Source organism: Salmo trutta, chromosome 32 (genome assembly GCF_901001165.1).
Source record: "Salmo trutta chromosome 32, fSalTru1.1, whole genome shotgun sequence".
Classification (NCBI taxonomy): domain Eukaryota; kingdom Metazoa; phylum Chordata; class Actinopteri; order Salmoniformes; family Salmonidae; genus Salmo; species Salmo trutta.
Window position 1 is genome coordinate 18470090 of NC_042988.1, and position 25867 is coordinate 18495956.

At 42.7% G+C, this 25867-nt stretch overlaps 1 protein-coding gene across 1 annotated transcript in view; it reads left to right on the forward strand.

The window, feature by feature from the left end:
* LOC115170681 (glutamate receptor ionotropic, NMDA 2B-like) overlaps window positions 1–25867 on the forward strand; it is a 35825-nt gene that overhangs the window by 9088 nt on the left and 870 nt on the right. The window contains exons 2-3 of the mRNA XM_029726926.1: window positions 2990–3097; window positions 24620–25219. Coding sequence (XP_029582786.1) covers window positions 3071–3097; window positions 24620–25219 — 627 coding nt within the window. The 5' untranslated portion in view covers window positions 2990–3070. The remainder of the gene's footprint in view (window positions 1–2989; window positions 3098–24619; window positions 25220–25867) is intronic.

The following is a 25867-nucleotide window of genomic DNA, read 5'->3' on the forward strand; positions in this document are numbered from 1 at the left end:
CCGTTTGTGGTGGGAGATTCTGTCACGGTTGTCGTCGGGAAAGGAGGACCAAAATGCAGCAGGATTGTGGATGCTCATCTTGAAGTTTATTTTAACTCAAAAGTGAACACCAAAATAATAAACACAACGAACTCACTATCAACAAAACAGTCTTGTCAGGCTCACACACGCTAAACAAGAAACAATCTCCCACAAACACTAAACCAAACACATACCCATATATAGGACTCTCAATCAGAGGCAACGAGAAAGCACCTGCCTCCAATTGAGAGTCCAACCCCCCATTAACCTAAACATAGAAATACAACTAACTAGACTAAACATAGAAATACGTTAACAAGGAACAGTGCCCAAAAACCCCGGGAATACATAAATCAAATACCCTTCTACAAAAACACCACCCCGAACCACATAAAATAAATACCCTCTGCCACGTCCTGACCAAACTACAATAACAAATAACCCTTATACTGGTCAGGATGTGACACTGTGTGGATGTTTTACAGTGGCAGGGACTGGGACACTAGTCAGGATCGAGGGAAAGATGAACGGAGCAAAGTACAGAGAGATCCTTGACGAAAACCTGCTCCAGAGCGCTCAAGACCTCAGACTGGGGCGAAGGACAATGACCCTAAGCACACAGCCAAGACAATACAGGAGTGGCTTTGGGACAAGTCTCTGAATGTCCTTGAGTGGCCCAGCCAGAGACCGGACTTGCACCCGATCAAACATCTCTGTAGAGATCTGAAAACAGCTGTGCAGCGACACTCCCCATCCAACCTGATAGAGGTTGAGAGGATCTGCAGAGAAGAAGGGGACAAACTCCCCAAATACAGGTGTGACAAGTTTTATACCTAAGAAGAATCAAGGCTGTAATTGCTGCCAAAGGTGCTAAAACAAAGTACTGAGTAAAGGGTCTGAATACTTATGTAATATTTAAGTTGGACTTTTTTATAAAATTGCTGAAATGTCATAATGACAAAATGCTTTGTCATTATGGGGTACTGTGTGTAGATTGATGAGGGGGGAAAAACGATTTAATCAATTTTATAATAAGGCTGTAATGTAACAAAATGTGGAGAAAGTCTGAATACTTTCCGAAGGCATTGTAAATCTGCTTGAAAATCTAGCAATGATCAACAACCAATTTGACAGAGCTTGAACAATTTTGAAATGAATAGTGACAGGCATATTTACCCAGATAGATTCACAGCTGTAATTGCTGACAAAGGGGATTCTAACATGTATTGATTCAGAGGATTGAATACTTATCTAATCAAGATATTACGTTTTTTATGTTTCATACATTTTTTACAAACATTGGAATTTTTTCTCCACAATGACTACAGTATTTTGTGTAGATCATTGACAAACAATTACAATTAAATCAATTTTAATCCCACTTTGTAACACAACAAAATGTGAAAAATGTCAGGTGAATACTTTCTGAAGCCACTGTATACCGTCTGTACATAAACTTGTCTGCCGCCCAAGGCAAAGGCTCCGACGCTGTCCTAAAGCTTTGTCTGAACGTCACTATGCCTCGCTTGCCATACGGTTTTGGAAACATTTAGAACTTAACTTTCACATCAGCGAGAAAGAATAATAATACATAAAAAAATAGTTACTACACACCTTTACAGGGGTGGCAAGTAGCCTTGTGGTTTAGAGTGTTGGGCCAGTAACCGAAAGGTTGCTGGTTCAAATCCCTGAGCCGACTAGGTGAAACATCTGTCAATGTGCCCTTTGAGCAAGGCACTTAACCTTAATGGCTTCTGCAAATCGCTGTGTATAGGAGCGTCTGCTAAATGAATAAAACATTTAAATGTATAGGGTTAGGGCAGCCATATTTCCATGTTACAGCCCTTGTTTACGGAAGACAGAGGCGACCCCCTGTTTTAATTAGCTATCGAAGTGTCTCTGAACACCTGTGTGTATGTCACGTTGTGTGTGTAGGTGGCAGGGAAGTCAGGCGCAGGAGAAACAAACTTGGTGTAACTGGAGTAGTTTAATAAAGTAAATACAAACTCCAAAACCAAAGTACATAATAAAATAAACATGGGTACAATAACCCGTCGCGCACCAATCCAACAACACGAGCACATAACAAACAATCTCTGACAAGGACATGAGGGGAAACAGAGGGTTAAATACACAACATGTAATGAATGGGATTGGAACCAGGTGTGTAGGAAGACAAGACAAAACCAATGGAAAATGAAAAATGGATCAATGATGGCTAGAAGACCGGTGACGTCGACCGCCGAGCACCGCCCGAACAAGGAGGGGCAACGACTTCGGCAGAAGTCGTGACAGTGTAACGGAAAAAGGACGTCAGAATAGTGTTGTAACTGAAAATTACTGTCGACTGCAACTGTGTTAAAACCACTTTAAACAGTGTACAGTAAGTGTATATTTTGCATTTGTGAAGTTATTTTGATTTGAGAATAGAGGGCTTTAAGTTTCCAAAAATGTATCGCAAGCGAGGATTATTATCGTTTTCAAACGTTAAGCAGAGCATCGGGATTGTAGTTAACATGGACCCTGCTGTGGTCTGTACCTTCAGCTGAGAACCCAAGAGTGGGAAGCTGTAAGCCCCCTTAGGCTAGCTCTTGAGAACCCAAGGATGCCAATCTCAAAGGCCTATGTACACGATTATATCAAGACATCAGTGTAGTATGAAATAAAATCCAAGACCAAAAATATGGCTTATATTATCTGATGTGTCTCATACCTTATTGATGTGTTGGGTCTTTTTCCTTCCATTTACACATGGTCTTTGGATATTCAGGCCTGCATGCACAGTATCATCATAGCCATCAAAATGTAAATGAACTGTCATAATATAATACATACCTTCAATGCTACTTGGTTTGTAGATGTAACAGGTTCCTGTGTTATAGTTCAATGACAGAGCTGTTTTAAAGTTTTTCATTAGGCTATTGTGATGCATCTCTTTCTTGTCTTTTTCCATGTGTGTGCATCTCAGTTCACCCTCCCTCAGTCTGAGGCTATGAGAGGGAGAGAGGAGTCCCAGGCCACACCATCATGCTACTTCTGAGAAGCAGGGATGACATTTTGGCTGCCAATACACAAGGTAGGACACACTGATGGACCTTTTTTAGACTATCATTGTCTTACAGCAACTACCCACACGACCCAGCTCATCCCTGTGTGTGTGTTAGTCACCCACTGTAGTTTACACACTGGGGATACTGTATGTATGAGAGTTTGTCTCGTGTTGATATTCTTCTGCTCGTCTGTGAAAATGAGTCAACAACATCATCTCAAATTCTACAACATCTCCAAGTTTACACATTTTTGGTGTCCCATAAAACTGTAATCTCCAGCATAAACATATCAATGTGGAGATGGTTTGTGATGGTAGCGGTGCAGCGTGAGACCTGCAGGCCTTGTGGTGGAAAGGGGCACAGGATTTTAGCGTGGTGCGCTTTTTGATCGATGGACTGCGTCAGTGTGTGAGCTATACTTGGTTATTCAACCTGACCCAGCCGCTATTGACTACTAGCTTCATTTGCATGGCTCTACGGATATTGATCAAGCAATTAAAGGATTTGTTGAATGAGATTTTGTGGCAAAAGGGTGTGCCCATTTGTGAGTGCTTGTTTGTGTGTAGATTGTGTGCAGATTTTGTATGTAGGCCTATGTGTGTCTGTGTTTTGTTATGTGTGATAAGATGAAGGAAGACATTTGTTATTCCCTGAAGTCCGACTGAGATTGGGCTCGCTACGTATATGAATACAGAAACAGTAAATAATGGCTCGTAAACAGCTATTATCAACCAGAGCCATTATCATATTTTTCATATTTCCCCCTTTGCAATGCGTTCAGCTCATCTCACTCTCAATACCCGTTCCCTCTCTCATATGCATCCTCTGACTCTCACTATCATTTTGACTTTGAACGTACGCTCTCCCCCTTTTCCACCCTCCTATCGTCTTTTTCTCCGTGCACTGTTAATCAGGCGTGACTTTCAAGAGACTGAGCCACTGTACGGAGTGTGAGACTGAGAAACTAAATTCTTCTCTTATGGGCTCTGGATGTGAGCACACTACAAATGCTATTACACTATTACTACTAACTGAAAAGCACCGCCCTTACAACGGCCTTCTTTACTGTTCATGGAACACTCTATACTGTGTTACTAACGGCTGATGTCGCATTATTAGACCTAGCATTGATATAGAACATAACTAGATCAGCAATACTATTGAATAATATTATCCGTTTCACTACTCCGTTTCAACTCCACCGACTTTTACATCAAGTGTGTTTAAGCCTTTTTAATAGCAATATTTTTCTACATGAGGCTATTAGGCCTAAAATCAATCATTTTTTTTCTCTCTAATCTTTTATGAAGCTTAGAAACTAAACAGGACATTTTAGAATAATGGTTTGAATAAGGATATTGGTCTATCAGAATTCTAGTTCATAGATCTGTTTTAGGTCTTATCTATAGCTCATGTATACCTATTACAAATGGGATTTCTTCTCTTTGTTGTATTACTCTAGCCTTTATCATTGCCATGCACAGTTATGTTTCAGTGCTCTGTGGCTTGGCTCTTGCGTTAGTCATTTTTCTTTTGACTGATGGAGAGAACGGTCCTGAAGCAGATGGAGAGCAAGATAATAGATTGCTATTTGAACTGGTAGAAAGGAAACCTTCTAAAATGGTGTTTTCTTTTACTAAGTCATCAAAGCGGTTTAAAAATAGACTCTCGAGCAGCACATACAAGCATGGATCCCAACACATGTCAGAGGTAGACATGCAGTGGCATATACAATACAATACAGCTACAACCTTTGATCTTGTAAATAGTCTGAAATATTCTAAAATAAGCACACTCTGCCCTCCCCCTCACCATAAAACCTAATTAAAAGATTAAAGGATGAGTAAGACTTACTACACATGGAGTTATGTATCTTGTCAATATCTTGACACCTGCTCTAGTGTTTTATACTGCTTTACCCTCTTTGCTGAATAGAGAGAGAGAGATAATTTTTCTTTCAAGTTATCCATAAAAGGAGGCAAAATTGAGATCCTGAGAGTTAGTTAGCATAAAGGAGGAGGGAAGGATAGTAAAGAGACTAAGACTATTCTTCAAGTTTCTGTAGATGTACATAGGCCTAGATATAGTAGAGTAGGGAATAGAATGGCTATTGGGTGTATGTTGCTTGTGTTTGATGGCTTGTGAGAGTATGGTGTGGTGTGTATTGGATCAGCAACAATACTATTCCAATATTGTAGGCCTATTTGTGACTATTCGGGGACATATAAAAACAAATGATTGCTGTGTAGTCTTTCTGGGTTAGGATCTGTAGAATATATTCAACATCAATCTGGCTAATATCCAATTATTGAAGAATGTAGTGGCTATTGTAGAATTATATGGAAACTATTGGCTTTAATAGGCTTTATTTTGGAGGTAATGCTATGAATGAATATTAATTGGATCTACCAGAATCACCTTTTTAGATTGACCTGACACATGTCAGGCTGAGCATAGAACTGACTGAACTGTCAACAGGAATCAATACACCTTCACTCAGTCTCCACAGAGGAACATAAGTCACCTGGAAAACTGCCTCGAGACCCAATCATTAGCTGAGCATTGTATTCCAACATTTGCTTTGGTGACATCTGTTACCTTCAGGCACTTCTTTGGATACTGCCGTGTCGAGACTTCCGAGGTGTATGTTGATGCTCCAGTTGCTGTATGTATCTATGGAAAACCCTACATGTACATCGATCGCTTTGAACAGTTGTACAATTGAAGTCAGAAGTTTACATACACCTTAGACAAACACATTTAAACTCAGTTTTTTACAATTCCTGACATTTAATACTTGTAAAAAAATTCCCTGTCTTAGGTCAGTTAGGATCACCACTTTATTTTAAGAATGTGAAATGTCAGAATAATAGTAGAGAGAATGATTTATTTCAGCTTTTATTTCTTTCATCACATTCCCAGTGGGTCAGAAGTTTACATACACTAAATTAGTATTTGGTAACATTGCCTTTAAATTGTTTAACTTGGGTCAAACGTTTTGGGTAGACTTCCACAAGCATCCCACAATAAGTTGGGTGAATTTTGGCTCATTCCTTCTGACAGAGCTGGTGTAACTGAGTCAGGTTTGTAGGCCTCCTTGCTCGCACTCGTTTTTCAGTTCTGCCCACATATTTTCTGTGGGATTGAGGTCAGGGCTTTGTGATGGCCACTCCAATACCTTGACTTTGTTGTCCTTAAGCCATTTTGCCACAACTTTGGAAGTATGCTTGGGGTCATTGTCCATTTGAAAGACCCATTTGCGACCAAGCTTTAACTTCGTGACTGATGTCTTGAGATGTTGCTTCAATATATCCACATAATTTTCCTTCCCCATGAAGCCATCTATTTTGTGAAGTGCACCAGTCCCTCCTGCAGCAAAGCACCCCCCACAACATGATGCTGCCACCCCAGTGCTTCACGGTTGGGATGGTGTTCTTTCAGCTTGCAAGCCTCCCCCTTTTTCCTCCAAACATAGTGATGGTCATTATGGCCAAACAGTTCTATTTTTGTTTCTTCAGACCAGAGGATATTTCTCCAAAAAGTACGATCTTTGTCCCCATGTGCAGTTGCAAACCGTAGTCTGGATTTTTTTATTGTGGTATTGGAGCAGTGGCTTCTTCCTTGCTGAGCGGCCTTTCAGGTTATGTCAATATAGGACTTGTTTTACTGTGGATATAGATACTTTTGTGCCTGTTTCCTTCAGCATCTTCAGAGGGACCTTTGCTGTTGTTCTGGGATTGATTTGCACTTTTCGCACCAAAGTGCGTTCATCTCTAGGAGACAGAACGTGTCTCCTTCCTGAGCGGTATGACGGCTGTGTGGTCCCATGGTGTTTATACTTGCGTACTATTGTTTGTACAGATGAACGTGGTACCTTCAGGCGTTTGGAAATTACTCTCAAGCATGAACCAGACTTGTGGAGGTCTACAATACTTTTTCTGAGGTCTTGGCTGATTTCTTTAGATTTTCCCATGATGTCAAGCAAGAGACACTGAGTTTGAAGGTAGGCCTTGAAATACATCCACAGGTACACCTCCAATTGACTCAAATGATGTCAATTAGCCTATCAGAAACTTCTAAAGCCATAACATCCTTTTCTGGAATTTTCCAAGCTGTTTAAAGGCACAGTCAACTTAGTGTATGTAAACTTCTAACCCACTGGAATTGTGATACAGTGAATTATAAGTGAAATAATCTGTCTGTAAACAATTGTTGGAAAAATGTGTCATGCACAAAGTAGATGTCCTAACCGACTTGCCAAAGCTATAGTTTGTTAACAAGAAATTTGTTGAGTGGTTGAAAAACGAGTTTTAATGACTCCAACCTAAGTGTATGTAAACTTCCGACTTCAGCTGAACCCATTTTCCTCTCCACCCAAAGGCTGTGGTGTTTTTATGTGTTAGGAATGTTTTCTTCTCATTTTGCTGTACAATGCTGATGTCGGTCGGCATCTTCAGATATCTCTATATATCAACTCAGCAATGATGTTGTGGTGCTAGACATACAAATCCAGGCCTTGCTGCACGTAACTTGAGCCACAGGGAGTTCATTTTATTCAAATGTCCCATACGTATTTGAAGTAACAAAAACGTTAAGCTTCACAACCTGTGTGGAACCTGATGCATTAATATGAATGTTCACAGACTAACCACAGCTTTATAAGAACACTCTGTTTGAAAATGCCAGGACAAGTTCTATATTTGCTGTATAGGATTACCTTAGCATTTTCTACGGTCATAAATCTTACGAATGTGAAAGTAATGTTATTCAACATTTTTACCTTTGCTTAACTACAGAGGCAGTGGTCTCTGGGTAGAAATTAAAGCTTTGAGATGGACTGGGGTTTAATTCATCCTATCAAAGAAATAGGCTCTTTTCCTAGATGCAATAGTCTACATACAGTATTTTGTACATTACTCTGTGTTCTGATACATTATAAGGTTGCCATATCCACCAAGCAAAACACTTACATTCATAAAAGCCCGTTTGTGATGTCCCAATCATGAAAGGTACGGTACAAATATACCAAGTGAGTGACCCTTGTCTATCCTGAAGTGCAGGTTTTTCTGAGAGGCTAACACTGCCATAGTCCAGCCTCTCTTCCCACTGGTATTGAAATGTCATAGTTAATGGACACTTTGCTTGAGTAACCCCGCCAGCCAGCAACCCCTGCCACCCTAAGGAATCAGAAGGATTGATGTGACTAGTAGATAATATTAGAAGTTATTGATTGGACTGTATTAGGGAAAATTGCCCCCAGGAGTTTTCCTAGCACATCTGCCACTAGGAACCTAATTCTCCCCTGAGAGATTACCATCCAGTTACTGTCAAGATCTGTGAAATGTGGCAGCAAAGAGCTGTGAGAGTTGGGCACTGCAGACATATATTTACCACTGAGAGGAATAACTGGTTGAGCCTCTCTCTGACCTATATTAGGGAGAGGGAGCGATGTCTTGATGAAACAATGACACGCCCAAGGATGTTACGTTGTATAGACGTTGCCACACTGTAACCAGCATCGAATAGAATTGAAAACAGGGGGGTTCAATCTCAACACGCTCGTCAAAGTGTGTGACACTATAATATCTGAGAACAGCCAATGCAGCACAACATCATAATTTAAAGCACTCTGGTGTAAATAATTGCATGTATTCAATCAATTTCACGTGTAACTCTCATTGATTACTGAAGCCAAACATAGTTGAGAGCTAATGAATATTGTTTATCAAGGTTGGATTATAAAAGTACAGCACCACCGCTTTGCTCTGTGGATGTCACCCTCCCACAGATTAATTTGCACAGATTTAGTCTAACCACTGTATTATAGGGAACACTCAGTTTCTCTTGTCATTTTCTATTTAGTCACATCCGCTGCTTAACTGCAACGCAACTGAGTTTCAAACCCCAGGTTGAATACATGCAATATTTTCAGTATTTAATTTAGATTTCCCCCTCCTGACTTTTTTCTATCTGGGAAGCAAACTGAATAATTGTCAGAACTTATTTTGAATCTCTTCTCAACCGCCACTCAGCCATACAAGCGATACATTTCAAACACAGTGGCTGCTTAAACACCTCAGTGCAAAGTGTCCCAAATTCAACAAAGTTAAACTGCCAGGTAATGTGGATTACCTGCTACATAGTTTCTGGGACGCACCTCCCCCTTGATAAATACAGATGGTGCTCACTTCATACCCCTTGACTTTTTCCACATTGTGCTGTTTTACAGCCTGAATTTAAAGTGTATTACATTTCGATTTTTTTGTCACTGGCTTGCACACAATACCTCATCATGTCAAAGCGGAATTATGTTTTTCAACATTTTTACTAATTAATAAAAAATGAAAAGATGAAATGTCTTAAGTCAATAACTAAGCCTAAATACTTAACAAGTCATAATAAATTGCATGGACTCACTCTGTGTGCAATAATAGTGTTTAACATGATTTTTGAATGACTACTTCATCTCTGTACCCCACACACAATTATCTGTAAGGTCCCTCAGTCGAGCAGTGAACCACAAAGATGAGGGAGGTTTTCCAATGCCTCACAAAGAAGGGCACCTATTGGTAGATGGGTAAAAAAAACAGACATTGAATATCCCTTTGAGCATTGAATGATGAATGATGTATCAATAATATACCCAGTCACTACAAAGATACAGATGTCCTTTCTAACTCAGTTGCTGGAGAGGAAGGAAACCGCTCAGGAAAACGAGGCCAATGGTGACTTAAAAACAGTTACAGAGTTGAATGGCTGTGATAGGAGAAAACTGAGGATGGATTAACAACATTGTACAGTAGTTACTCTACAATACTAACCTAATTGACAGAGTGAAGAAAGCCTGTACAGAATAAAAATATTCCAAAACTGTTGGCAACAAGGCACTAAAGTAATACTGCAAAACATGCGGCAAAGCAATTAACCTTTTGTCCATAATACAAAGTGTTATGTTTGGGCCAAATCCAAAATAATACATTGCTGAGTACCACTCTTCATATTTTCAAGCATAGTGGTGAATGCATCATGTTATGGATTTGCTTGTAATTGTTAAGGACTGGAGACTTTTTCAGGATAAAAAATTAATGGAATGGAGCTAAGAACAGGCAAAATCCTAGAGGAAAACCTTGTTAAGTCTGCTTTCCACCAGACACTGGGTGATGAATGCACCTTTCAGCAGGACAATAACCTAAAACCCAAGGCCAAATCTACACTGGAGTTGCTTACCAAGAAGACTGTGAATGTTCCTGAGTGGCTGAGTTACAGTTTTGACTTAAATTTGTCTGAAAATGGTTGTCTAGCAATGATCAACAACCAATTTGACAGAGCTTAAAGAATTTTGAAAAGAATAATGGGAAAATGTTGCACAATCCAGGTGTGTAAAGCTCTTAAGAACTTACCCAGAAAGACAAAGCTGTAATCTGTTTTATTAGTCTTTTTAAATATATTTTATTTTTACTAATGTTAGAATTTGTAGGGCTGTGAATTCTGAAGGCACTGTATAACATCTCCATTATTGTCCTGTAACATCTTCCAATACTGGACCAAGGGAGTTTTCTGTCAGGAGAGTCGGCGAGCGTGAATGTATGTGGGTATCAACGTATCAGTGTTTGTCTATGTTACAGTTGGCATCGGCAGTGAACAGCTTGGCAATTAATTAACCATGACAAGAGAGGAATGGTGGGGGGCAAAGGGGGGGGTGTTTGAATTAAAGATGGCGGCTGAGAGGAGAGCTGGGAGGTGGTGCAGTGAGGGAGGTATGAGGGCGGAGGGGGTGGAGAACACAAACTGTAAATAAAGCTCCTATAGGAAGACGATGGGGTGCTAAATGAAGCCACAACCACAAATATTCACCACCTCTGATACGTTCACACCGCCAGACCCTGATACGTTCACACCGCCAGACCCTGATATGTTCACACAGCCAGACCCTGATACGTTCACACCGCCAGACCCTAATATGTTCACACCGCCAGACCCTGATACGTTCACACAGCCAGACCCTGATACGTTCACACCGCCAGACCCTAATACGTTCACACCGCCAGACCCTGATACGTTCACACCGCCAGACCCTGATACGTTCACACCGCCAGACCCTGATACGTTCACACCGCCAGACCCTGATACGTTCACACCGCCAGACCCTAATACATTCACACCGCCAGACCCTGATACGTTCACACCGCCAGACCCTGATACGTTCACACCGCCAGACCCTAATACGTTCACACCGCCAGACCCTGATACGTTCACACCGCCAGACCCTGATACGTTCACACCGCCAGACCCTGATACATTCACACCGCCAGACCCTGATACGTTCACACCGCCAGACCCTGATACGTTCACACCGCCAGACCCTGATACGTTCACACCGCCAGACCCTGATACGTTCACACCGCCAGACCCTGATACGTTCACACCGCCAGACCCTGATACGTTCACACAGCCAGACCCTGATACGTTCACACCGCCAGACCCTGATACGTTCACACCGCCAGACCCTGATACGTTCACACAGCCAGACCCTGATACGTTTACACCGCCAGACCCTAATACGTTTACACCGCCAGACCCTAATACGTTCACACCGCCAGACCCTGATACGTTCACACAGCCAGACCCTGATACGTTCACACCGCCAGACCCTGATACGTTCACACCGCCAGACCCTGATACGTTCACACCGCCAGACCCTGATACGTTCACACCGCCAGACCCTGATACGTTCACACCGCCAGACCCTGATACGTTCACACCGCCAGACCCTGATACGTTCACACCGCCAGACCCTGATACGTTCACACCGCCAGACCCTGATACGTTCACACCGCCAGACCCTGATACGTTCACACCGCCAGACCCTGATACGTTCACACCGCCAGACCCTGATACGTTCACACCGCCAGACCCTGATACGTTCACACCGCCAGACCCTGATACGTTCACACCGCCAGACCCTGATACGTTCACACCGCCAGACCCTGATGGCACACTCATTAAGTGTGTGAGAGAGAGTGTTTTTTGTGGCTCAAGGAGTAGAGAGAAGGTGGACTAGATAGCTACCACCATAGCACTAGCCTAATGATCCTTCTACCCATCCAGTTATTTAAGATCAATGGACACACACTGTGAGTGTGGGATAGATGGCCTCTTCTGGCTCAAACCTCCAGGACAAGAAAGACGTGGTATATTGCATCGTGTCGACCGTGATAAAGATCAGTCAAGACCAATGTGAAGACATGAGGGAGAGTTGTGGATGGATGTGATCAGTGGCTCTAGAGAAACAAACGCGTAAAGCCACTAGAAAATGTTCAAAACATCTTAAAGCTTTTCACAGGTGAACGAAATATGGCTGAAGCCTAATGATGATTTATATAAGAGTTGGCACCATATACCCTCTAAAAGTTCTTAAAGGTCAATGGACACTATCCACCAAGGCCATAAAAAAGCATGCATAAGACATAAAGTAAGAAATGTTTCAGTATTGACACCCTGCTATCCTGCTTTCATTCAAATGTACATGTATGATGTCCAATTAAAGGTTTACCCTGGGTTTACTGAGGAGCCGCGCTGCATGCTAGAGGACCAGCCCCTGGGTTTACTGAGGAGAGGGCTCATTCCTGGTGGTGTTTGGCTCCAGCTCCCCCTGCCCTCCCAGAGCTGAGTCAGTATCTGAGGAGCCCGGCTGCATGCTAGAGGACCAGCCCCTGGGTTTACTGAGGAGCCCGGCTGCGTGCTAGAGGACCAGCCCCTGGGTTTACTGAGGAGGCCGGCTGCATGCTAGAGGACCAGCCCCTGGGTTTACTGAGGAGGCCGGCTGCATGCTAGAGGACCAGCCCCTGGGGGGCGGGCCGATCAGCCACCTTTCATGTTGCTGCCATTGATTGGGCTTCGTTGAGGAGGAGAATTGATGTGTCTTATGAAGTCGGGGATACGAGGAACAGAATCCCCCATGGCTCCTTAGGGCACGAGCTACCAAGCCCTGATCTACAGTAGATACCGTGTTTGTGTCCATTTGTCCAAGGTAAAGGATGTGTAATTGAGAAGGCAGTATGGTTAAAGATGACTGGCTGGGGTAGTGTGTGAGTGTGTTTCTACATGTTCATTACCTAAGGTAAGGGCATTATATAGTGTACATAAATTGATTATTGCATTGTATACGTATGCATCAGTCAAAGTGTGGGTGTTTTTGTCTGTGTGTGCTTGTTTATGGCTGTGTGTTTGGCTGTGGTCTGCATCGCCAGTGTGTGCCAAACCTTAAAGAATCACTCAGTGAGAGTGACTAAGGAAGGGAGATGTGGAGAAGACAAGGGGGAATGAAAATAGAGGAAAGGCGCAGTTACACACACACACACACACACACACACACACACACACACACACACACACACACACACACACACACACACACACATTCACACACATGGTAAAACATCTGACCTGTACTGTGAGCAGAATGGGGAAAAAAATCTATTTATAACATTTTTGACATGCGTTTTTCTAGATTTTTTTGTTGTTATTCTGTCTCTCACTGTTCAAATAAACCTAACATTAAAATTATAGACTGATCATTTCTTTGTCAGTGGGCAAACGTACAAAATCAGCAGGGGATCAAATACTTTTTTCCCTCACTGTACTTTAAACTTTTCCTAGTTTCATTTTACCCCTGAATACGCATTCTTAGTCTTCCTCCTCTGTCCTGCCACCATTCTCTTATCCACACTGTTCCCTCTCTTATTTTCTTCTGTCCCTTATGTGTATCACAGCTCTGATCTAACTTTGGTCCTGCCTCTCTATCTTCATAACTTTCTCTCTTTCATTCAATCTGCCTCCCTCTCTTGCCAGCACACTCTCTCTCACCGTTTTTAATTAAAATCTCTCTGCATCAAGGGATTCCGTTGTAGCTGTGATTTAAATGGGAGGGTGACATAAACCTAACATTACTGCCAGACCGAAGCAAATTCCATCAATTCATGTGAAATTTGCTGCACAGGCCATTCTCCAATAGTGTCTGTTATATATACACTGCATATCATTTTTTCCCATACTATTCTTTTTTAAAACAAACTTGCCAAAGCAACTCTGTAATGAAATGTTACCACACACACTGTCTGCCTACTGTACCACCTTGCTGTGTGAAACAAAGCACTTTCCCCCCTCCTCGGCATTTTGCCCACCACCTTCTCCCCACCCCCTCACCCACTGTGGACTCAGTCTTGGGTGGATGAGGTTGGGTCTTAATAAATCAGGATGTTACCACCGGCACTAAGGCTAGTTTTTAATTAAAACTGGGAATCAGTCGAGCCGTATTATGAATTGTACTCTGCCACGAGTGAATAAAATATCACTTCTCTCCTAAATTTTTTCTGAGAGTTGGGCGCGCTGTGCTGACAGTGTTATGAAAGAGTCCGGGAGCTTAGTGCTTGCATAAAAATAATAACTCAATAGTGAGGCCCACAGCCATTAGGGTCAACACCATTATATTACACAAAACAGCTACGAGGGCTTTAGCGCTGCTGCTAGGCCAGACTGACGTAGACGCACAGGTTTCACATCGTGACACTTTGATGATGTTTAAAGTTGTGTCAGTTGATGATACCGAAACACTTTCACACACAGCATGATTATTATGATGCTGATGATCAGGTACTCTTGTCCACTGGCTATTTCCAACACACAAATAATGTGAAACATTTGCTTTTCAAACACAAACAATTGCTCCATATATTTAGGGCCATTCAGAAAAAGAGGTGAGCAGGGGAACTTATTCTCCACCTTTCCCTTTTGATGGGCAGAAATGAAATAAATACCATCTATGAATATATTTATATGCAAAACAGTTTTTTTTGAAAGCTCCTCTTGAAAGTATCACCGGGTTGAAGCGTAACAACTTGTCTACTTCAATGGTCCTTATTGCTAATTTATGACCTTTTGGTGTCTGTGAGTACAACTGACACCGTCCCAGAGAGAGCAGGGATGAGCCAGCAGATGAAAATTAGCCCCGTGGAGCATAGCGAATAGGAAGCGCTTCATGAATTCATTCAGAGGATGACTAACTGCAATTCAATCTTACAGCTTTTCACAAGCAAACTTATGAATGCTAATTGTTTCATAATTTAAGGTGTTGGCGGACTCACTTCACTGACTGTGGTGATGCAAATGAAGTCCTCTGGCACTCGTAACTACTGCCACAGAAAACTCAGGCGGTGTCACGATCGTCGTAATGATTGGACCAAGGCGCAGCGTGAGTAGCATTCCACATCTTTATTATAAAGTGAAACTTAGCAAGAACAAAACAATAAATCAATAAACTAACAACGAAACATGACTACGTGGTGCAAATGCACAAAATACAAAATAATATCCCACAAACACAGGTGGGAAAAACAGCTACTTAAATATGATCCCCAATTAGAGACAACGATTACCAGCTGCCTCTAATTGGGAATCATACAAAAACTCCAACATAGAAAAAGAAACTAGAACACAACATAGAAATAAATAACATAGAACACCCCCAGTCACGCCCTGACCTACTATACCATTGAGAAACAAGGGCTCTCTATGGTCAGGGCGTGACAGGCGGGTTTGATCTAGTGGGACTCACATCACCTTTTGCACACAGGCCTCTATGTTTGTACCGTCATTTGCGTTTATTTGCATATATGAATATACTATAGGTAAGCTGTTCCATTTGGTATGTAACTAATGATATGAAAAGTTTTGTTCTGTATAGCTGGCTATGAATCATCAGCCTTTATACTGTGTGGCAATACACTGCAATTACTCACCATTATTTCATCTACTTTCTTTTTCTAGATGATATCTTGATAAAGAATACAGAAAGTACATTGTCAAAGATATTCTACTTTGTGTTGTGCTTCTTATCATTGCTTGATTTGGACTGAAATAGGTGCCGGTACTCATTTTGGGTGCCGGTACTGTTTATATTTAGACGCAGGAGCTCTACGATACTTTTGAGCTAATATTCTGTAGGAGCAACAGGAGCACAAGCAGTAGAAAATAGGAGGTTTCGCCCAGGTCAAGCACTGCTTCTTAAACAGTAGTTGATGGAGGTGGGTCTCTTAGAACTGTACAACGAACACTCCGAACAAAGTGTTTGATTGAAATATTACGATAGTTGTCACACAGGTATCATGTTGGAGTGACAGCTCCGGATGTGGTGGTGCTGTCGACGGAGCTGAGGCTTACTCTGCAGCGTGCCTCGTGGCTGAGTGCTGGGTAGGATTAAACACGGGACATCTATTGGGAAGCGCTCCTAGACGTCATTATCCTCGGGGGGAGTCTCATCATTGGCTGGGAGCGGAGACGCACACGGCCCTGGAAGACAGCTGGAGACAGACATGACAGCCTTACGGCTGCAAGAAATAGTGATGATCATGCATAAAAACAACGGCGGAAAAGAGATACTGTACTGGAATCCTAGTCTCCAGCGTCTCTCACAATGGTTTAAACATGCTGCCAAAACAGATGCTCCAGTGCTGAATTACACCCTTTAATAATGTAACCTGTCTCACACCTTTGCAAAATGTGCCGTAGTCTCCAAATGACATGTCCCATGAATTAATGCTTACAATTAATCAAAATCCATTAATTAAAACGTTAAATGAATACTTTAAAATTAAATCCATCATTCACCTGAGTGGAGAACAAAGTAACGTATTACTATTTACCATTATCGGAGATAGAAACGTGAGGAATTTGATACAGGTCAAGTGATAGCTGCTGTTATTGCTCTGGTACAGTAAACAGCAGTTATCACACACTATACTGAAGAACCCTGGTCACCATCCATCCAACCTGTAAGCAAAGCAATATTACAGTCCAAGCCTCTTGAAAGTCAGTTAGGACTCTGTATCTATGCAGTCAATAAGTGAACTAGTTAGGACTCTGTATCTATGCAGTCAATAAGTGAACTAGTTAGGACACTGTATCTATGCAGTCAATAAGTGAACTAGTTAGGACTCTGTATCTATGCACTCAATAAGTGAACTAGTTAGGACACTGTATCTATGCAGTCAATAAGTGAACTAGTTAGGACAGTGAACTAGTTAGGACACTGTATCTATGCACTCAATAAGTGAACTAGTTAGGACACTGTATCTATGCACTCAATAAGTGAACTAGTTAGGACACTGTATCTATGCACTCAATAAGTGAACTAGTTAGGACACTGTATCTATGCAGTCAATAAGTGAGCTAGTTAGGACAGTGAACTAGTTAGGACACTGTATCTATGCACTCAATAAGTGAACTAGTTAGGACACTGTATCTATGCACTCAATAAGTGAACTAGTTAGGACACTGTATCTATGCAGTCAATAAGCGAACTTTTTCGAAGCCGTAGTAGCCATTGGGAACAGAATAGAGATTTCATCCTCAATTGTTAGTTTGTCGTACAGTAAGTCTTAGTAGCACAAGGTCTGGGATGTTTTGTCCCTTTGTCCCTTTGTCCCTTCGTCCCTTTGTCCCTTCGTCCTCTGCCTTTGCAGGGGTGTAATGCAGACAGACATGGACACCACAGTACTGAACTGGATCAGGTTGTGCTCTTGCCTTAGCATATTTCAGGGTACCATTTTGATTCATTTGACTGTACACAAGAGCTGTTGGTTTTCACTCATGGTAGGCAGATTTTGAGCGGGTATCTATATCCCCATATCTTCTTTTAAGCAACTGCTGCAGCACCAAATTCAATTCAGACCATTTAAATCCCTGCACGCAAGAAGGACAAATGCAATATTTTCAAACTGTTGTCTCTCTTTCAAACACACGCGCACACACACGCACGCACGCACATACACGCACACACACACACACACATGCACACAAAGGAAATACCCTGCACACCTACTAATCCAAAGGCAGGATCCTGGTTCCAAAAATAACAGCTTGGAATGAGATGGATGGAGGAGGACAGATTATTGTGCCTCTGGTCTGTGAAAAGCTGTCAATAAAACACATTTAAAGTGATTACCGGGCCGTTATTGGCACGGGGGTCACTCTGGTTTTCTCACCATTCCAAAAGGCAACACTTTGAAATCATACACACCTGTAAAGGATGTTTAAAATGGAAATAGGCCAGCTGAAGTGGAATTGCTCACATACACTGATAAGCATATGGGGCGGTGAGCCCACAAGTCAGGGAGGAGATTAACTTTTCTCCTCCAATCAGAAGAGTGGGTGTAAATAGAAATCTAAGAGTTATTACAGGACCAACTGCTTACCTTCATGGTTGTATCAAAACACATGACACAACTTCAGGCGTTGTTTAGTACTTTTCTCCTTCAAGACACTTGATATTCAAAGACAAGCCACAGATATTGGGTTTCGTGCACATGCCAGTGTGACAGAAATAATGTTTTGTCCCTATTTGCCAATTTCTTGCATATTGCACATATTATGAAAATCGAATCCTTTTCCACCTGAAAACAGATTAAGATACAAACTTCATGGCTTCTTTTGGAGAAAATGTTTGGGTCTTTGACACAATTTCTCAGTACTGCAGTACAAGTTCCGGGCAAAGATAGTGAATGAATAAACGGGTCATAAACAGTTTAGACGTGTTGTTGTCCTCCGCACTCCTAAATATCAAAGCAGGCAATAAAAATGACATATTGTATTTGTTCTTCGTATTCATGCAAATATCCCGACTGTCAGGCCTGACACATAATGAGAAGAGAGAGAGAGAGAGCGATTGGCACTCCAACATCCTCTCTCTTGAAATAGACACCATTATACACTCAATGACTCTCGGTAAACATGTGAATGTATGCCTGGCTGTGTATGGTAATGAGGGGGCTGTGAGTGGTTGCTGCAGAACATCACGTCCAGACCTCAGGTTCAAGTAGACCCCCCTCTTCCTCCCCAGCAGCCAGCTAAAGGCCATGCATGTACTTTTCCACTAGAGCCAACATAGTTCACTCCTCTCAGCGGTTTGGCCCTGTGTTCTAGGGGCCAGCTCATCCCCTCAGGGACCTGATAGTACATGCTGCTGTCACAGACAAACCTCACCTTTTAGATAATACTGGAAGTCAATATTCCCCTGCATTGTATACTTTGCCCAATATCACTTGTGTTGTGACTGTAGAAAGCAAATGCGCATTAATTATAAATGAAAGCTTTTGATCACTTCTCCGTATTATGAATTTCCAGGAAACACAACAGCACGGCCCTGTGTGTGTGTGTGTGTGTGTGTGTGTGTGTGTGTGTGTGTACGAGAGAGAGAGAGAGATAGAAAGAGAGAGAGCACACTGTGCCACTGTTATTTTGTGTGTACGGCTGTCTTTTGCCAGTGTGATGGCACTCTATTACAGAACCTGTCAAAAGTTTGGACACACCTACTCATTCAAGGGTTTTTCTTTATTTTTACTGTTTTCTACATTGTAGAATAATAGTAAAGACATCAAAACTATGTTATGGTAGTAACCAAAAAAAGTGTTAAACAAATCAAAATATATTTCATATTTGAGATTCTTCAAAGTAGCCACCCTTTACCTTGATGACAGCTTTGCACACTCTTGGCATTATCTCAACCAGCTTCGTGAGGTAGTCACTTGGAATGCATGTCAATTAACAGGTGTGCCTTGTTAAAAGTTCATTTGTGGAATTTCTTTCCTTCTTAATGAATTTGAGCCAATCAGTTGTGTTGTGACAAGGTAGGGGTGGTACACAGAAGATAGCCCTATTTGGTAAAATACCAGGTCCATATTATGGCAAGAACAGCTCAAATAAGCAAAGAGAAATGACAGTCCATCATTACTTTAAGACATGAAGGTCAGTCAATACGGAACATTTCAAGAACTTTGAAGCATAAAGGAGGACATGGCATGGTGTCGGGGTGCTCTGCTGGTGACACTGTCAGTGATTTATTTAGAATTTGAGGCACACTTAAACAGCATGACTTCCACAGCATTCTGCAGTGATATGCCATCTCATATGGTTTGTACTTAGTGGGACTATCATTGGTTTTTCAACAGGACAATGATCCAAAACACACCTCCAGGCTGTGTAAGGGCTATTTGACCAAGGAGAGTGATGGAGTGCTGCATCAGATGACCTGGCCTCCACAATCACCCAACCTCAACCCAATTGAGGTGGTTTGGGATGAGTTGGATCGCAGAGTGATGGAAAGGCAGCCAACAAGTGCTCTGCATATGTGGGAACTCCTTCAAGACTGTTGGAAAAGCATTCCTCATGAAGCTTGTTGAGAGAATGCCAAGAGTGTGCAAAGCTGTCATCAAGGCAAGAGTGGCTACTTTGAAGAATCTAAAATCTAAAATAGATGTTGATTTTTTTAACACTTTTTTGGTTTCTCCAGGATTCTATATGTATTATTTCATAGTTTTGATGTCTTCACTATTATTCTACAATGTAGAAAATAGTAAAAATAAAGAAAAACTCTTGAGTGAGTAGGTGTGTCCAAACTTTTGACTGGTACTGTATGTCAGTGCGTAAACGTGAGTGCCAGTCTAATTTCTGGGCTATTTTGACAAGGCATGCTCGCCACCATCACTCCGGCCCCGTGCTAGTTGTAATTGTGTGATTTATGGCTGACGAAGGCGTCCAATTACAGAGCCATAATATCCACGTCATGCCTCATATCCTAACAGTGTCTCTACATCAGTTGAGCCATGTTAGCCCAAGCTTTCATTAATGACAATTACACTTTTTATAGTCTATTTAGTCCCACTTATTACCTGGGGTTTTTCAGGGAGGTAACCACCAGTAGCAGTCTGCAGACATTCCTAATTAGTCGGTCGTTTGGATTCAGTGTTGGGTGGGGTTCTAGTCACATGGGCCGAGCGCTGCAGAGTTTAGCCCCTAGGCTGGTATCAGTGTGGGAGCCTATCTAGGGGTCCATCGGTGTGTAATAGATATCACAGGGTGCTTTGGTGCGTTAAATAAACCAAATGGTGCGTGAGACATGTCTTCAGGGCTTGCTGTGCGGTCTTCTCTTAGACTTCTCATTCTATTGTGTGATCAACCTTTGTGTGCTTTAAGTGCCGTTCTGGGAATTACAGAACTTCATGGGCTCATCATCTGAATGGACATTGTGTATACAGTAAATGTGTCGTATGTGCCTGTGTGTGTGTGTTGGTGTATAAAATGTGTCTATGTTAATTTGCCCATGAAAAGAATTGGTATGTAAAATGGACCCATTGCAAGGGTGCATTGATTGCTTATCAGAGGGGAATGGGCAGTGTGTGTGTGTGTGTGTGTGTGTGTGTGTGTGCGTGTGCGTGTGCGTGTGTGTGTGTGTGTGTGTGTGTGTGTGTGTGTGTGTGTGTGTGTGTGTGTGTGTGTGTATATATATCTCTGTGTCCATCAACAGTGTGTGGAGAAGCCTATGCTAATTGTTGCCATGGAAACTGAGTGCTGCTAGAGAAGTACAGATTCAAAGGGAGCATCTTCCCCTCTCTCTCTTTCTTCCTTTTCCTCCCCCTCTCTCTCCCATCCCTCTTTCTTTTCTCAGTCTATCTGCTGCCATTCCCCTCTCCCTTTCCCCTCATTCATTCAGTCTCCTCTTCCCTCTCACTTGCTTTCCATCAAGGCCCACTCCAGCTGACTATCCTCCCTCTCTTACTCTTTCTCTCACCTCCTCCATTCTCTCTCCATGAATCTCTTTCTCTGTCTCTTGGTGTCCCTCCACCTCCTCATATGCCTTCATTTTAGCAGATTGTCTGTATTTCTATTCTCTCTTTTCCTCTGTCGCTCTTCTCTGTCCCTCCCTCCCTCCCTTCCCTGCTCCCTCTCCCTCTCTCTTTAGAGGAGTGTACAATTGGCAATTAACACAGGGACCTGTAATTAGTGCTGACGAACCTCCAGCAATTAGTTATCCGAAAGAAGTATTTTTGTCATCTCTACACACCTCCCCCTTTCATCCCCCAGCCTCTCAATCTCTCCTCTCTTTTTTCCCTCTCTATCTTGCTCACTGTCTCGTTCCTATAGGGTTTGTTTGTTCAGGATTTTTCTTTTTACTCCCTCTGCCTTTTAAACTTTTGCTTTTGCACTCCATGGTGCTTACACACACACACACACACACACACACACACACACACACACACACACACACACACACACACACACACACACACACACACACACACACACACACATACACACATACACACATACACACTCACACATTCCATGGTGCTTACACACGCACACACACACACACACACACACACACACACACACACACAACACACACACACACACACACACTCCATGGTGCTTACACACACACACACTCACATACCCACAAATATCAACTCCCCTGTTATTGTAATGGTGACAGGTTAGAATGTCTTGGGGGTATGGTATTTGTGTGTCTAACTTTCGCACTCACCATTATTCACTCATCATTCAGGAATATCCGTAATCATTGTAACATTCACATCAATGTAGAAGTGTTTAGAAACGTATTCTATTCTTATTTTCAATTAAAGTGAAATATGACACAAACCAAAACAAACTTTGTGGAGTCATGTACTCATTGTGTACTATGTGAATATGGGACCAAGTATTTCACTTTTTACTATTTTAATGCACATGTAAGTGAATTTGTCCCAATCATTTTGCTCCCCTAAAATGGGGGGACTATATACATAAAGTGCTGTAATTTCAAAATGAATCACCCGAAAATACCCTAAAATTAAAGCTGACAGTCTGCACTTTAACCCCATCACTATTGTATCATTTCAAATCCAAAGTGCTGGAGTACAGAGCCAAAACAACATAAAATGTCCCAATACTTTTGGAGCTCACTGTATAGTTTTTCAAATAGGATATGTTTAACTACTTTTTCTTCTCACTTTGTGTCATTCTCTCTCTTCTTCCTCCCCTCAGACCCCCCCCCCCTGCATCACTGTTAATGAAGGTCTATAAAAAAGAGAGATACAGTATGTGGTCATTCAAGTAAAGCGTTGGAGGGAGGTGGATGGAGGGATGGCGAGTAAATGAGTGTTGGGATAAAATAGGACAGAAGAGAGGAGGAGGGGTGAAGATGCGTGGCGTATTAAGACTATTCGCTCAGGGCATCCATCACTTCCTCCCTCAGAATCTGTCCATCTTTCTGTCTGTATATCAGGTAGCCAGTGTTCACTCATCACATCAAGCCAGTTCCTCAGTCAACGTGCATCTCTCTCTCTCTCTCTCTCTCTCTCTCTCTCTCTCTCTCTCGCTCTCTCTCTCTCAATCTCTCTCTCTCTGTTTGCTTCTTTCTCATCCTATCTCTCCCTCTCTCCTTTGCATTCCCCTCTTCCCTCTTCCCTCCTCCTCTTGCCTTTTCTCTTCCCTCCCTGTCAGGGATTCAGCCACCCATCCAGTGGGAGAGTTTATGTCAACTATAATAAAGACCATTATCCTGTTTGAAAACACACCTCATGAAATATTGATCAGTATGAGTGTATGTATACCTTGTATCCATGTGTGTGCGTGTTTATGCACTATTGATGTACTGTATGTCATATACAACCTGTCCTAGCTAGGTTTCCATCCAATTGGCGACAGATTTTCATGCGAAAATATAAACAAATCAGCATAAAGGAACCAGTGGTGTTTCCAGTGAAATGTACTTTTCGCTTAAGTTTTCATTTACCGAATAAAAACCTGAAGTTCAATGTGTTTCTGTGGCATTTTAAACTCTACTGATATTTTTGTCACAAAAACTGTTGTATTAAATAGCAACTGTGCCTCCTCTGGTCATGGCACATGATCTCTAGCCAACTGTGCCTCCTCTGGTCATGGCACATGATCTCTAGCCAACTGTGCCTCCTCTGGTCATGGCACATGATCTCTAGCCAACTGTGCCTCCTCTGGTCATGGCACATGATCTCTAGCCAACTGTGCCTCCTCTGGTCATGGCACATGATCTCTAGCCAACTGTGCCTCCTCTGGTCATGGCACATGATCTCTAGCCAACAGCTCACATATACAGTGAGGGTAGCCTACATGATGACATTATTATGGATAAACAGCAGTCAAGCATCTATCATCTCACCAGAATCAGAACCTCAATATTTATTGGAAAGGAGCATCAAGATCACCGTGCACTTTCACCCCCCTGTGAAGTTCATCATCATTTATTTCATCTGTAGCCTAATAAACGGAATGGTTTCCCAAATCATAGTGGAAGAACCACACACCATATCACCGCGTGATGTTTACTTCCATATGATGGTTATTAGATAAATATTTGCGCATAAAGGCGTTTCCACCACCATTTCTCACATAATTAATTTTACCAATGAAAAAAAAACGTTGAACAAAAAATGATCTGTCAGCATTTATAAAATTGTACCGAAACTTCCTGTTTCCATCACAGCTGTAGTGATGTTTTTGATACGGTATGACTTTACTCGCATAAAAACTCTTGATGGAAACATGGTTAATGATACACTGATTCATGTTATAGGCTCATGTCAATCCACTTAAGTCAATCAATGTGTATGGGCCATACTGACCCCTCTCTCTCTCTCTCTCTCTCTCTCTCTCTCTTCTCTCCTCCCTCCCCCCAGGTATTACATTTTCACTCCTCGATTATGCCTGTCTGCGGCTGCCACAGCCCCTCCCACCCTCAGGAAAGGCGAGCGTCCCCCACGCCCCTGCCCCCCCAGGAGGTGAGACGTCCTCCCCGGCGCCGTGCGGCCCTCTCCTCCTTCTCCCTGTCCCTCCTGGGCCTCCTGATGTGCCTATTTCACCTGCCCCCTGCCTGTCACTCTCGCAGAGACAAGGGCGGGGGCGTGGCCCACTACATCCCCATGGCCCAGTCCCCCCACCACCAGGTGCTGCCCAAGCTGGTGCAGGGCCTCAGCATCGCCGTGGTGCTGGTGGGAAACTCTAGCGAGGTAGCGTTGGCGGGCGCCCGGGAGAAGGACGACTTCCTGCACATGCCGCTGGCGCCCAACGTGGAAGTGCTCACCATGAACGAGACGGACCCCAAGAGCATCATCAAGAGCATCTGTGACCTGATGACAGAGCACTGGCTGCAGGGCGTGGTGTTCGGGGACGATACGGATCAGGAGGCCATAGCCCAGATCCTGGACTTCATCTCTGCACAGACACACATCCCCATCCTGGGGGTCCGCGGTGGCTCCTCCATGATCATGGCTGCCAAGGTACAGTGTGTGTGTTTCTATGTGTACTGTGGGAGAGATTGAGAAAAACAAAAGTATGAGCAATGTTTTTATCTGTTAGTGTTTATCCTCTGTATTTCATTGTGTTAAACAATGATCTGTTCACAAATGAAGCGGCGATGGCTTTCTGGTGCAACATCGTTACCACTATCAGATCAATGCTGGTTCATTCATGGGAAAACAGATGCAGAGGTTTGACAGAGAGCAAGAGGGGTTGTTTCCTTTGAAGAAAACTGGAAAGAGTGGGGAAGTTGGAGACAGGATCAGCGTGGTGAGATAGGAGGGAACAGGAAGATAGGGAGAGAAAACGTGCATAGAGAAAATAATAACTCAAGTAGACTGGCATGAGCTGCCATTGAGAGAGAGAGAGAGAGAGAGAGAGAGAGAGAGAGGGGAGAGAGAGAAGAGAGAGAGAGAGAGAGAGAGAGGGAGATAGAGAGAGAGAGAGAGAGGGAGAGAGAGAGGGAGAAGGAGAGAGAGAGCGGGAGAAGAGAGAGAGGAGAGAGAGAGAGAAGAGGAGAGAGAGAGGAGAGAGAGAGGGAGAGACCGAGAGAGAGAGGAGAGAGAAGAGAGGGAGAGAGAAGAGAGGGAGAGAGAAGAGAGGGAGAGAGTGAGAGAGAGAGAGAGAGA